Source organism: Macaca thibetana, chromosome 13, assembly GCF_024542745.1.
Source record: "Macaca thibetana thibetana isolate TM-01 chromosome 13, ASM2454274v1, whole genome shotgun sequence".
Classification (NCBI taxonomy): domain Eukaryota; kingdom Metazoa; phylum Chordata; class Mammalia; order Primates; family Cercopithecidae; genus Macaca; species Macaca thibetana.
The window spans coordinates 3,376,112-3,391,104 of record NC_065590.1 but is presented as its reverse complement, the minus strand read 5'-3'; the positions used below and the strand labels follow the sequence as shown (position 1 = coordinate 3,391,104).

Genomic DNA, 14,993 nt, shown 5'->3' with positions numbered 1-14,993 from the left:
GCATGAACCCGGGAGGCGGAGCTTGCAGTGAGCTGAGATCCAGCCACTGCACTCTAGCCTGGGCGACAGAGCAAGACTCTGTCTCAAAAAAAAAAAAAAAAAAAAAGAAAAATGTGGAACAAAAAGACACCAACTCAAGTTTTTTTTATTTGCCTGTAGATCCTTAAGTCATGAGCAACTATGATATACAGAGAACTGTAAACCAATTATAGATCTTATTTAGTTATTCTTCACCAAACAGGTGCTTATTTGGTAAGTACTTACTACGTGCTGGGCACCAGAGATGCAGTCACAATCCAGCAGATTCCATTTGTGCCTGAATGAAGCTTACAGTTAGCTGGGAGAGAGCCTCATACAGGGGATCGCACACATCCATGACTCAGCACCAGCGGTTTCAGTGCCAAAAAGGGAACTCACAAAGAACTAGGAGCTCTTAGAACAAAGAGGCTTGAATTAGTCCTAAGAGTGGCAAACTTTTTCTGCGAAGCAGGTTTTGACGTTTTGGACTGACCAATTACTTGTGGTGAGGCTGTCCTCTGCAACGTAGGATATTTGGCAGTGTCCCTGGCTTCCACCCAGTAGATCCTATGAGCACCCACTGGCAGTGGTGACAACTAAAAATGTCTCCAGGCATTATCAGTTTGCCCCCTGTTGAGAACTGCTGCTGTAAAAAATCAGATAAATAACCTAAGGGTTTATGGGCTGCACGGTCTCCATCCTGGCTACCCAACTCTGCCATTGTAGCAGGAAAACGGACGATAGATAAATGCATAGGCAGGATTCATTTCCAATAAAACTTTATTTACAAGAAGAGCCAGGTTTGACTCCCTGTCCATAGATGGCTGACCCCTGATGCGAGATCTGTAAAAGGCAAGTAGGCATATAGTAAGGGGCACAGAGCATTATAGGCAGAGGAAGCAGCCAGTGCAAAGGTCCCGAGAAAGAACCGGACACCAGCCCATGAGTCTGGGGCACAGAGGCCACAGGCGAAGAATGGCTGAGGGGCCACTTGACTGGGATCGCTCCTTTTACCAATAGCAAGCAGAGGCCACTGGAGGAGTTTAAGAACAATTTTTAAATGTTGACATCTGAGTTTCCTGGTCTTCTATAACAGTAGACTCTAACCTGTACAGTGTTACACGTAAAAGCAGTCCATATTTAAAGCAGCATTTGTATACACTCAATTTTAATTACTTCAGAGAAACCATTTGCATTTCCTAACCTCAGATGTGGTTTTATGATCCATGTGTTTAGCACACAGTAGGTGCCATGTAAATGTTTCTATCCTGAGTAATGTGATTTTTAAAACTTTTCCACAGACTAATGTGTTCCATATATATGTGTGTGTGTGTGTATATGTGTGTGTGTGTATATATGTGTATATGTGTGTGTATATATATGTGTGTGTGTGTATGTGTGTGTGTGTATATATGTGTGTGTATGTGTGTGTGTGTATATATATGTGTGTATATGTGTGTGTATATATGTGTTTATATATGTGTGTGTGTGTATATATATGTGTGTGTATATATGTGTGTGTGTATATATATGTGTGTGTGTGTATATGTGTGTGTGTGTGTGTATATATATATATGATGGACTTTTGTTCTTGTCGCCCAGGCTGGAGTGCAATGGTGCAGTCTCAGCTCACTGCAACCTCCCCCTCCTGGGTTCAAGTGATTCTCCTGCCTCAGCCTCCCGAGTAGCTGGGATTACAGGCGCCCGCCACCACGCCCGGCTAAATTTTGTATTTTTAGTAGAGACGGGGATTTGCCATGTTGGCCAGGCTGGTCTTGAACTCCTGACCTCAGGTGATCCACCTGCCTTGGCCTCCCAAAGTGCTGGGATTACAGGTGAGAGCCACTGCACCTGGCCTAGAATTTATTTTTTAATAATTTCTAGTGATTCCCGTTGACTCCTTCTGGTCTTCACAGACAGTGACTTCACAGACTGTGAGCTGAGTGACTTATCTTTTGCAAGAGGCAGTGAAGGTGAATGGTTCTGAAAGCGTGGTTCCAGGATCGCGGGTGATTGCAGCATCCGCATCACTGGGAACCAGATGGAAGGGCAGATTCTAGGTCCCCACCCCAGCCCTGCTGAATCCCAGACTCTCAGTGCGGAGCCTGGCAATCTGTGTTTTCACCAGCCCCCTGGAGGATGCTGATTGATGAAAACTGAACTGGCCAGCCTCCGGTCTAGCGGACTGGGAACAGTAGGCGTCTAAACCCTAACCCCTGGCCTCCACCACAGTCACTGAGTGTGGACAAGTTGCTGAAACTCACCAAGCCTGTTTCTGGATCTGTGAGAGTGGGCGTCATGACTTCCCTTTGGATAGTGTCATGAGAATGACGGTTGAGAACGCAGGTAGAAGCCCTCGGCAAATACCTAGAAGGCAGGTATTTCTTTATTGAGACACAATCACCATCCATTCTAATACAGCACACAAAGATGTTCTGTAGAGCCAAAGATATTCTATGTATGTATGTATGTATGTATGTGATGGGCTGCTCGCTTCACCAGGTGGCCAATTTCTCAAAGACATGTGTTGTTTCTTGTTTAGAAAGCAGCTCACAACAATTCTGAAAACATTCCCCTCCACAAGTCACGACCGCAGACGGAGCCGTGGTCTCCAGGCTCCAACGGCCACAGGGACTGCAAGAGGCAGAAACTCATCTTCGATGATATGTAAGTTCAGACTTTTTTTAATATGGTGAGGGGTAAGACAGAATAGAAGCTGCTCAGGTGGAAGGGGCGTGGACACCTTGGTGTGGCCACCTTCAGCAACAGTGTGGCCTTTTTTTCCCCTGGTCATTTAAATGTCCCTCTTGAAGGGAATTGGAGCCTTAATTTTGAGTGCATGCCTGAGTCGTGGTGGGGTTTTTGGGTAGACAGAATAATCAGTGCTAACGGGGTTGGACATAGAAAACAAAGGCGAATAGCATTAATGAGTCTTACGCTTCTAAGCACTTGTACTGTGGGTTGTTGGCGGTTTTATGCTACTAGAAAGAGAAGCATTGTTGTTGTTGTAAATTATAATAGGCAATGAATAATAGTGATTTACTCCTGAAAGCTTTTTTCTTCCAACTGCTATATTCTTTATAATAGTATAAATGATTCTTCTATAGGAAAAAAAATGCCATCATCCTTCACCCAATTCTAGCACTTTCAGTCTCACCCAAGTATAACTTCCATTCCCGGCATCATTTTAAAAGGAGGAAAAACAAGAGAAGAAGATGAATAAAAATAACATCCTGGAATGCTCTCGAGAGGCTGAAAATGACAAATGAGAAATGATCAAATGATGCTGAAAATTATTTCGGCTCTTAGGGAAAATGTATGTGTCAAGGACAAGCCTGGAAGGCAGAAGATACTCAGTGTGAATCCTCTTTTCAGGTTTAGTGGTCCTACGGACGTCAAATACATGGCTGGGTGAGGCAGGAAAAATTCGGCCCCAGGGTGGAGCAGCTGCAGAAGTAGGCTCTCCTGCCCTCTAAGGGCTTCTAGTCTAGCTGAGGAGACAGACTGCAAACCACTAACCCCACTGGATGTTGGAAAATAAAATGGTTCTACATGTCCGAGAGTCCCAATGACAAATGCCACGGCTCCCTCCACGGGGCCCTCCTAGGATCCATTAAATGACATCTCCTAAGGGGTATCACGTGGAGCAGAGAAAGCACCATGCAGGGGTGGCTACTCCAGCCTCGTCGTCCGCCCCGCTCCTCCATCCATAACTGCCACCCGAAGTCTTGGCATGATCTATTCACTTCTGTACGCTTCCTTGGGAAATTTAAAATACTAAGTTGTAGTCTTCAAGTACTGCATGGACTCCCGTAAGCTAATGAGGGTACAGAGTTTTGGGGTTGAAAGCCAAGTCCACATTCGTTGTTTATTTTGTTAAATGAACACATTCCAAGGCAACTGGGTTTGGGAAAGCTTGAGGGCAGCCCAGGAAGGCATGTGTGTTTCCTCTCTTCCTGTGGTGGCAGCTGCGTCCCACCCACACTCCTGGCCCTCACCGCCCCCTTCCTCTCACTGTCTACATCGCCTTTGCCAAGCAGCCAGGGAGGTAGGTGGTGATTAATCCCCAGGGAGGGCATGGAGTGGGAGTACAGTCAGGTGGCAAACTACATTTATAATTAAGGTTCAGGACATAAATTGTTCGTGTGAACTTCAGCCATTTGTAAAAAGAAGAGATTAGAATTGTGTATAAGGATAATGTAGAAATCTGCATTTGGAAGTCATAACCCAACAACATGATCAAACAGAAGGAGCATTAGACCCTGAGGTACTCACACCACCGCATACTTACAGTGGATGGTTTTGAGAGCATGGTATATACACACAAAATACAAATACATATGTCATATTAAAATGCAAGGAATTTTCCAGTGTATGAACCAGAAAGCTAGGTCAGAAACAGCAACAACTAAATGATTGCACTTTGATCTACAGGTACTTGGACTTTTTTTTTTTTTTTTTTTTTTTTTTTTTGAGACAGGCTTGCCCTGTCACCCAGGCTAGAGTGCAGTGGTATGAGCATGGCTCAGTGCAGCCTCAAAGTCCTGGGCTCACGCTATCTTCCTGCCTCAGCCTCCTGAGTAGCCGGGTCCACAGATGCATGCTACCACCCCCAGTTAGTTTTTTTTTTTTTTTTGTAGAAAAAGTGTCTCATGGCTGGGCACGGTGGCTCATACCTGTAATCTCAGCACTTTGGGAGACTGGGGCGGGTGAATCACAAGGTCAGGAGTTCAAGACCAGCCTGACCACGATGGTGAAACCCCATCTCTACTAAAAATACAAAAATTAGCTGGGCGTGGTGGTGGGTGCCTGTAAGCCCTGCTACTCCGGAGGCTGAGGCAGATAATTGCTTGAACCTGGGCGGCAGAGGTTGCAGTAAACTGAGATCTTGCTACCACACTCCAGCCTGGGCAACAGCGAGACTCTGTCTCAAAAAGAAAAAAAGGCCGGGTGCGGTGGCTCAAGCCTGTAATCCCAGCACTTTGAGAGGCCGAGATGGGCGGATCATGAGGTCAGGAGATCGAGACCATCTTGGCTAACACGTTGAAACCCCGTCTCTACTAAAAAAAAAAATACAAAAAACTAGCCGGGCGACGTGGCGGGCGCCTATAGTCCCAGCTACTCGGGAGGCTGAAGCAGGAGAATGGCATGAAATCGGGAGGCGGAGCTTGCAGTGAGCAGAGATCGCGCCACTGCCCTCCAGCCTGGGAGACAGAGCGAGACTCTGTCTCAAAAAAAAAAAAAAGAAAAGAAAAGAAAAAAAAATTAGCCAGGTGTGGTGGCGGGCGCCTGTAGTCTCAGCTACTCGGGAGGCTGAGACAGGAGAATGGCGTGAACCGGGAGGCAGAGCTTGCAGTGAGCTGAGAGCCGGCCACTGCACTCCAGCCTGGGTGACAGAGCGAGAATCCATCTCAAAAAAAAAAAAAAAAAAAAAAAAAAAAGTGTCTCACTGTGTTGCCCAGGCTGGTCTCAAACTCCTGGCCTCAAGCAGCCCTCCCACCCCAGCCTCCCAAAGTGCTGGGATTATAGGCAGGAGCCACCATGGCTGGCAGCCCTTGGACTTTTTATAAGAGGAAATGTCTCTCAATCTGCTATGGCTGAAACTAATATAATTTTGTCACTACCAGTGTCAACAAAGAGGCTGTTATCATTTGTTCTTCCCATTAGCAATACGTATAATTTTCCTGGCTGACAGCCACAATGAAACTGTTTCTCCTTTTATGGATATAGATATAATAGAATAAAAAAGCACTGTTTCATATCCATCATATGGAGAGATAGATGTCGCATTCCAATTGCCATGTGTCCCGACTGATTTGAAATCCATAACAGTAAAATAAATATGCAACTCAAACAGCCACTCAACCGTCGAACTAAGAAAGTTGTGGAAAGATTCTTCAAGCTTGAAAAGCAAAAATAGGCCGGGCACAGTGGCTCATGCCTGTAATCCTAGCACTTTGCGGGACCGAGCGGGGTGGATCACTTGAGGTCAGGAGTTTGAGACCAGCCTGGCCAACATAGGCTGGTCCCATCTTTACTAAAAACACAAAAAAGAAAAATTAGCCAGGCGTGATAGCATGTGCCTGTAATCCCAGCTACTCGGGAAGCTGAGGCAGGAGAATCACTTGAACCCAGGAAGTGGAAGTTGCAGTGAGCTGAGATCGCGCCATTGCGCTCCAGTGTGGGCCACAAGAGTGTAACTTCATATCAAAAAGAAAAAAAGCAAAAATAGGCATCGTCTCTTCCTTGAAGCAGTAAAAATAAGCAACCTTCAAGAGATCGCTGGGCTAAGATGTTACCTAAAATTGGTAACAAATTTACCAATTACAGGAACGTCTCCCAGGTTCCATTTGGTACATATGGAGTACTTACTAAGTGCCAAGTACAGGCACAAGAGTTGAAGTATAATGATTAATTAATTCTCAGTTCTTCAGGGGAGAGAGAGGCACATGGTGACCTCTCCAGGAAGGTTTCCTAGGATTACTTAAATTTAATTCTCTACCTCCTCCCTGCCCACCTCCATTCTGTGCCAGCTTCCCCACCAGCACCCTCAGTGACAGAGGAGGACCTCAGCCCCATCACTTTCCTTGACTTCTCTTCACCCAGGGTGAAGAGTGAACTTTAGCCCTTTTTAAAAACAAGCAGTGAAATGACCAAAGAGAGGCCACCAATGGAAGAAAAGAAAGGACTAGATAATTAGCACTGGAGTGATTTCAAGTTGATGAAAATCCAGTTACAGTGATCCAAAAAGTAACAGATGCCACACTGTCATTTAATTTTTAAAGCCGCATCGTGCAGCTTTTTAAAAAAAGTAAACTCATCCCTTTGTATTATAAATACGTGTTAATGGTTGAATAAACATGGGATTCAGACAACAGCTGAAGCCAGTAGGCTCTCAATAGCAAGTGTTGAATGAACCCAGCTGAATTATAAATGACATTCCCAGGAAAGAGTGCCTGCAATTTTTTCTATGACTGTAAGGAATCTACATGCAGGTAAATGTAAATTCATGGGCTTCCAAGCCCCTTTTCCTATGTTACTTACCAAAAATTAGCCAGATATGGTAGCGTGCGCCTGTAATTCCTGGAATGCCTGTAAACAGGCACCAGTTAGTTCCTTTGGGATACAGACAGAACTGAGCAGAATAACATTTATTTTAAAAATGTGATCCAGGTCAGCCTGTCCTTTGTACGTTGTGGGCTCATATTGGTGGCAGTGCGACCTCACCTCCTCCCCTGACATTTAGCAAGTAACACAACATTCACTGCTTGACAGCTGCAGTATTAAGGTGACACTCGTATGATTACCAAACATTTGTTTAAAAAACAGATCTGTAAGAATGTATGTCAATGAATAGATAGCACTTGATTCAACTTGAGGCCTAGGAACTGATCTTACTAGTGCAAAGCCATGAGCTGTAAGTCACTTGGTATCATAATTAGTGACAGGGGAATTCTCGGCTGGGGAAAATGGAGAGTGAACACCTGTGTCACGAAGGCCTCGGTACAGAAGTCCTGAACAGAGCTACGTGGTGATGAGATGCTTGGCTGGAAAACCACCTCCTCCATCCTGCCGCCGTTCTGCTGTGCTAGGAAGCCAGAGAACCCCAGGTGCCAGGGCCGCCTGCCGCTCCCCGGAGGAAGTGCTGGCTGCTGCCTGTATGTCACATGGAAAAGTCAGTCACAATCAGCACATTCAGCCAAACCACCGAACGTCCCTTCTGTCCCCATGGTGCCCATAACAGGAGCCCGGCTACCTGAACCTCCTGACAGTGAGGAAAGACTGACTATAGACGCCAGGCACTGAAGGTCATGGCGTGTGAAATGTGGCCACAAGGAAGGAAGAGGGACTTGACATTTGTAATGTACTTAGCACAGCAGTCTCAAAGCTAAAAGGATTTTAATTTTATAGAGGAGGGGAAGACTCCCATATTGTAAAAGGTTGGATCCCTAGCAGCATGATTTAGTCAAAGGACACCAGTTGAGATCCTTGAGTAGGCGAAATTACAGCAGGGAAGGTGCTCCCACCGCCCTCCAACCCAGGGCTTGCAGTGGGCATGTTCTCCTGAGGGTCTCCTCTCCTAGTCCTTTCAAAGCAGGACCCTACCTTTTTGTTTTCCTGATTAATCATTAAGCCTTTATTGGTCTTCATTTAGAATTTCTCCCATTATGAAATCCCTGTCTCAAGGCCAGGTGCTTCTTTTGTTCGAACCAAAACAGAGTGTGAGAGTAAGCATGAGTGAGACAGAGAGAAAGAAATGGAGAGTGGGATTTGCCAAGGCGGGGTGCGGGAGGACAAGGACATTCAGATCTCCTGGATTGAAATCTCAGCTGTCCGATCATTTTTAGGGTTTTGTAAGATTATTTTAAATGTCACTCAGAGAAAAACAATCATCAGATTGATAATTTCCCATTTCAACAGAAAGTTACTTTGGATTCAATGACCCAAACCTGCCCCACGTAACCTGAGCATCCCGCAGAGCAGACCCTGCCTCCTGTGCCCAACTGAGAGGGAAGCAGTCGCCTGCAGGAGCCTGTGGCCTGGAAGACACAGTGAATGACCGCTTGTGCCTGGGAGAAGCCAGGTTCCAGGGACTCTGGGGCCCCAGCCAACATCAAAGTTGTGGAAATAAAAGCTGTTTTGAATCCTTGCTACCCAGATGCAATCTACCTGCGTCTGTGGGGAAGGGCCTGGAAAGCCGGTGCCAGCATCCTGGAGCGGCGGACTCTGAAGTCCCCTCATCCGTAGTCATCACTGACTCTGTGTATTAAAAATAATTACTTAACTTCTTATGCATTCTCCTCAAAGCTTGGGACATATTAACACCTCTGGGGCTTGTCAGATGACAAGCTGACATATCGGATAGCAGATGATGAATTCATTTGGTATGCAGTTGCCTATTCGTCTGATTTGGATTTCAACTTCCCGAAGAAAATCATCCAATTTCTGCCGCGCCGAGGAACTTGTTGTTCAAACACATTGAGCTCTCATCCCTGCCAGTTTTCACAAAACAGGCTGGTTCTACCGAGGGCGGCATTTCACAGAGGTAGGAATTACAGAAAGGAGCCTGCCAGGCTCTCCGTGGGAGACCATTCAACTCTATCCCAGTCACAAAGGAGAACAAAAAGCAAGGTTGCTTTAATATTCCTGTGCCAGAAGAAATATGGGGGTAGCTCAAACCCTGATGTTGCTGAGAACCAAGGCCGTGTGTTTCTAGGTGGGGGTGGCAGGAGGGGGAAGAGAAGAAAAGAAAACATTTCTATTTGGATCAAGTGCTCAGAATGCTTTTGTTGGAGAGAGCTCTCATAATGAAGATGCATGCGGCTAAGCTCTGGCTTTCAGATCACTCACGCCCCGTTTCTGAAGAGCCCGAGATTCACAGTTAGTTACATTTATGGTGTTTAATTAAACTTTGATTAGGTTTGCTCGTCTATCATCATAAAATACCATCACCGTGGAAAACAATGGGAGGAATTTTATTACACAAATGGAAGACAAAAACTCTAGGTTTTCCAAGTTAAAAAAAAAATAGAAGATTAGATGGAAAATCTGTTTGAACACTGAGATAAGATCTCATTTTAGTACCTTTGCTGTATTCTATTCTATAACGGTCACAATGGTGACAGCAGTTTTACTTTTCCTACTGACTTGTGTATTGCTGTCAGAAGGGATGCCTTTGTGAAAGCGTGCGTTGGTGGCAAGGCTGGACACTGGGTGACATCCCACTGGTCCCACTGGCTTTATAATGATCTGCTCTGGAAGTACGGCACTAGAAATCACCCGAAAGGAGAAAATGGGCCAATCATCAGGCAATCTTCAGTGACTCATTACAGTGAGCCCTCCATTCTATGCAAAGATGAGAGTTCTAACAAATGTGTTCGTAAGTGGCCTCCAGATGGTACCTATGCTATTAGCATCTCAGGTTACTGCTCTGATTATAGCTGCTCTGATACAGTCAGAAAATTAGGTGTGTTACTTACCCACATGCGCTATTGTGAGAGTCTGTGACTCAGCCTCCATATCAGGATTTTAAAATATGCTACTATGCTGCAGATGAAAACAATAGTGATTAAGGAGCTTATATTAGGAATTATGAGCCCCTGCCATCCATAAGGGTAACTTAGAAGGCTGGTGGAAACTAAGAAGCCATAGCTTATTACCAAGATAATCCTTTAATGAAAACGAAATGCATTTGAAGTAGCGATGTGTTAGTGACAAAACAGGGCAAGAAAAAAAAAATGACCTAACTTATATACTAGAGTATAGAACAGATAATGATGTGGAGAATTTCAGGTTGCCATGGAGACACTCTCTGGCTCACTGGACGCGATGCTGCACCCCGTCGGAAGGCACCACTCTTCTAAGCTCAAAATGAATTCAGTGCCATTCATCCAAGGGAGACCTGCTTACCTTCTACCGTGTGCCAAAAACTACAGGGTGGGGAAGATCAAAGAGGTCTACAGCATGGTCCTTACTACAAATGAACCAGCAACCAGGTTGCACACATGCCCAGTAGAGCTCAGAAGATAATGAAATACCAAGTGTAGGAAACAAGAAGTGCTGTGTGAGGTCAGGAAGGACAAAGGTGAACATGGACCAAGGTTACTCGGAATGCCTTACAGCGGGGGAAGTTGAGGGGCAGGCAGCATTTGGCTCCCGGAAGACACTCAGTGAATGAAGAGCGAGCAGAGTGTTCCAGGTGGCGGAAGTGATGAGCAGAGCTCCTCGGACCAGGAGGCCATGTTATCAAGACAATGAGGAGCCACCTCTGACTTTGGTCAAGGGCCTTCTTGAATGAGTGACATAGTTAAGTGGGTTAGGCACGATTTTTGGGGATCTGAACAGAGATTTGATCTCATAGACCCTGGAGACTGATTTTAGGTCTGTGAGCAGGATGGCAAGGTGATGAAAGCCATGTAATCCCAGCACTTTGGGAGGCTGAGGCAGGTGGATCACTTGAGCTCGGGAGTTCAAGACCAGCCTTTACAACATGGCGAAACCCCGTCCCTACTAAAAATACAAAAAGTTAGCCAGGCATCACGGCACACGCCTGTAGTCGCAGCTACCTGGGAGGCTGTGGTGGGAGGGTCGCTTAACCCCAGGGGGCCGATGCTACAGTATCGGTGATCGTACCACTGCCCTCCAGCCTAGGCAACAGAGTGAGAACCTTTCTCAAACAACAACAATAACAACAACAATAACGTCAATTGCCAGAGTTAGAACCAAAGACCAGACAATATGTGAACATTCTGACAATATGTGTCAATTTGTGGACAAAGAAGGAAAACTCACCAAGGCAACAACAAAGCCATTCATATGGGGAAAGCATGGGTGTCCAGGAGCTGGAAGAGAGAAGATGGAGTGGTAGGAGCAGGGCCTTCCTAGGAAGGAGACCTCAGGCCTCACCCTCAGTGAAAGACCCAGCACAGTGAATGAACAGTTCCAGCCCTCAGTGGGGTGCGTGGGGTGGGGTGAGGAGCCATCTGGACCCCAAAACTATGCTGTGATTCTGGTTTGTTTGATTAAAAGGCAATGTCATTGTCACAGAAAAGCATTGTCACACATTGCTTTTCTAAGCATTTTGACCTCTCTGGATACACGAACGCTCTGACTACCTAATATTACAATAAGGTAAAAGATCCCATTAGGATCTGAAATAAGGCAGTTCAGAATAAGCCTGCAATAATAAGCTAAACAGTCCATGATGAATATCACTACTTCCGCCGTATCTCCCATTCAGAGAGTCCTGGCTTATATTTGATATTCATGAATAGGTCAAGTTTATTGATTATATAAAGTTTATGCTGCTGGTGCCTATAAGGAGGTCATTTTTTTAATCTGTCGGGCTAAACACTTAAAGGCACTGTCCAATGAGTACCTTAGCGTCACTGGACCTCATTACACACGCTCAAATCAGTCTCTGGATGAGTTACCTTCATCTCCCGGCAGAGTCACCGCTGGCCAGGGTTATTGCTTTAATAATCCACATGTCTGCTGTTAATGTTTACCAGCTAGCTAATCAGAGCTTTAGAGAATACATGGCATGTTTGCATTGTTACAAGGTAGACATCATTTGACAATTAACTTCATTACAACTGGAATGTAATCATCCAACACTATCTCTTTTTATTTTTCACTGTGAGGCTTTAAGATAATTCAATATATATACATAAAACTCTGGGTACTAGATATGCATATAAATGCACTTATTTTCATAAGGATACATAAATATACTCACCCATATATATCCATACAATTATGAGGTATATGTACAATGTTTACATTAAAAGCGGATTGTTTTATTTAAATATTGCATAAAATAAGATTTCTCACTTGTTTTTTTTGCCATACAATAAAAAATATATTCACAAATTAGGCACTAGGGGGCCATGTTAAAGCCACTGTAAATAGCGACTACTGGCATATGTTGAGTGTGTTTCGAATTGCTAACTTAAGAGAAAGTTTATTGTGATATTTGACATATAGGCAGTAATTTGGAAAGACAGAAAACACACTTAATTCCGCATTAAGCAGAGTTTTTAAATTGCACCTTAAGTTTGAGTGAAAGGAAGGAATATTTTAAAAAGATCTTGCACTTAAGCCATAATGACGTTTAATATCATTCCCTCCTTGTAGGCCTCGCAGTGCCGATTATTTTATGCAAGAAGCTAAACGAATGAAGCATAAAGCAGATGCAATGGTGAGACCCTTTTCTTTCCAGATACGTTCTTCCAAATTACGTGTGTACTGCAGCTTCATCACTGGGACAATATAGCTAGGGTAATTATAAAATCTATTACAAGGATGGCTGGGTCTGTTAAATGGAGAAATGTTTATATAATCAAGTGTTCATAGCCCAATAAATTATGACTTCAACCAATAATGCCTGACTGGGAAAAAGCCCTGGATAAATGAATATTTCAATTTAGTCCTAAGGTTTGAATAGTAACTAGAGCCAGTGGAGGCAGTGGGTGGTAGTATTTTTTTTTCCCCCCTTCAAAAAGTGAAATCTAGGTTTGCATTTTTCTCTTGTTAGCCTGACAAACCCTTGGCTGAGTCCCAGGATCAAATCTCTTTTCAAAAACACTGGTGTTCTTCACATGTATCTGCCAAAAATGAATGCTTTCTCTGAAACCGTACAACACGGGAACTGTTATCTGTGCATAAGACTCTAAAGTCACCATGATTTGATGTTTTCAAAGAATAACTTTTCTTGCTTGGATAATCTGCTGTTTTGGAAAGCTTGAAGCTCCCGGGCAAGAGATAGAAAACTTTTGTTTTGTTTTCTAAAAGAGGTCATATGCTTGTTCCATCTTAAATGAATGAAGTCCAGAGGGACCGCTTCCCACATAGTAACTCGAGTTTAGTCTCCTCCAGTGTTCATAACTGAGATTGAGGCAGGTGCTGGACGTGAAGAAGGCATTTCCAGTGACCTTCAGAATACTGAAGATGTTTAAACAGTTACAGGCCGGGCGCGGTGGCTCAAGCCTGTAATCCCAGCACTTTGGGAGGCCAAGGCAGGTGGATCACGAGGTCAGGAGATCGAGACCATCCTGGCTAACCTGGTGAAACCCCGTCTCTACTAAAAAATACCAAAAAAACTAGCCGGGTGAGGTGGCAGGCGCCTGTAGTCCCAGCTGCTCAGGAGGCTGAGGCAGGAGAATGGCATAAACCCGGGAGGCGGAGCTTGCAGTGAGCTGAGATCCGGCCACTGCACTCCAGCCTGGGCGACAGAGCGAGACTCCATCTCAAGAAAAAATTTAAAAAATAAAAAAAATTAAAAAAACAGTTACATACCCCTCTTCCAGTGCTACCGACGTCACCTATTAAACACTTATTTACGTGAAGACCACTGCCTAGGCACACTGGGGTACAGGAGGAATTATCCCTACGTATCAGAAAATAGAGAAGGGCAGCGGAAGGTAAGCTCTTGTCCACACAATCTGAATCTGATGGACAGTTCTGGTCATCTGGAGAAGCTGATGTATGGCCACTCTTGGAGAAGAGCATCAGATTTTTAAGGAGAAAGAGATTTTCTGCTTGAATCCAGCATCTAAAGTTTACAGCATTATTCATTCATTGTCCTCTTGCCCAACCCTATCTTTCCTGTTGACGATTTCCCAAGAGGAGACACTGCTCCAGCCAGGCTGGTCCCCTACTAACCTCTAAGCACACCTGGCTCCTGCCAGCCAGCGGGCGTTTGCAGGGATTCACTGTCACACATACTCTCACGGGCATACTCACACCCTCAGTGTCCTCCCCAAATCTAGCCAAACCCTACCATTCCTTCCTGGCATCATGTTCAGTCTCCTCCCTGTGGCCTTCCCAGCCTCTCTGCAGCCCTGTCACTAGCTCCCTTCCCTCCATCTCATTGGCACTGGATGCCTCGTTTTGCATTTTGTTGGGTAATCACAGACTGCCTTGCACTTTGAGCTATCTTGTAGGTGTACATTTTCTCTCTCCAAGTATATTGTATGTTTGGCTTGTGGAGTGCACATACCACAGAATTCGGTGCTTTAGGAAATATTAATACTAAATGAAATGACTTCATCTGAAAGTGTTACCAAGAAATACTGCATTACAGGCCATAACACTTTCAGGTAACATCTGAAAGTGTTACCAAGAAATATTGCATTACAGGATCACACCTGTAATCCCAGTACCTTGGGAGGCTGAGGCAGGCAGATCATTTGAGGTCAGGAGTTCGAGACCAGCCTGGCCAACATGGTGAAACCCTGTCTCTACTAAAAATAGAAAAAAAAAAAAAAAATTAGCCAGATGTGGTGGTGCACACCTGTAATCCCAGCTACCTGGGAGGCTGAGACGAAGACTCGCTTGAACCCAGGAGGCAGAGGTTGCAGTGAGCCAAGATCACGCCACCATGCTTCAGCCTGGGTGACACAGTAAGACCCTGTCTCCAAAAAAAAAAAGAAAGAAATGTTGCATTATAACCTACACTAGCTTTATAAGCTGTT

General features: G+C 44.8%; 2 protein-coding genes across 3 annotated transcripts in view; both read left to right on the top strand.

The window, feature by feature from the left end:
* Window positions 1-14,993, top strand: part of MITD1 (microtubule interacting and trafficking domain containing 1) — a 977,552-nt gene that overhangs the window by 542,268 nt on the left and 420,291 nt on the right. The window lies entirely within an intron of this gene.
* AFF3 (ALF transcription elongation factor 3) overlaps window positions 1-14,993 on the top strand; it is a 579,971-nt gene that overhangs the window by 542,796 nt on the left and 22,182 nt on the right. For both annotated transcript variants that reach the window (XM_050755037.1, XM_050755038.1), the window contains 2 exons: window positions 2,561-2,685; window positions 12,655-12,718. In XM_050755037.1, the coding sequence (XP_050610994.1) occupies window positions 2,561-2,685; window positions 12,655-12,718 (189 nt within the window). The remainder of the gene's footprint in view (window positions 1-2,560; window positions 2,686-12,654; window positions 12,719-14,993) is intronic.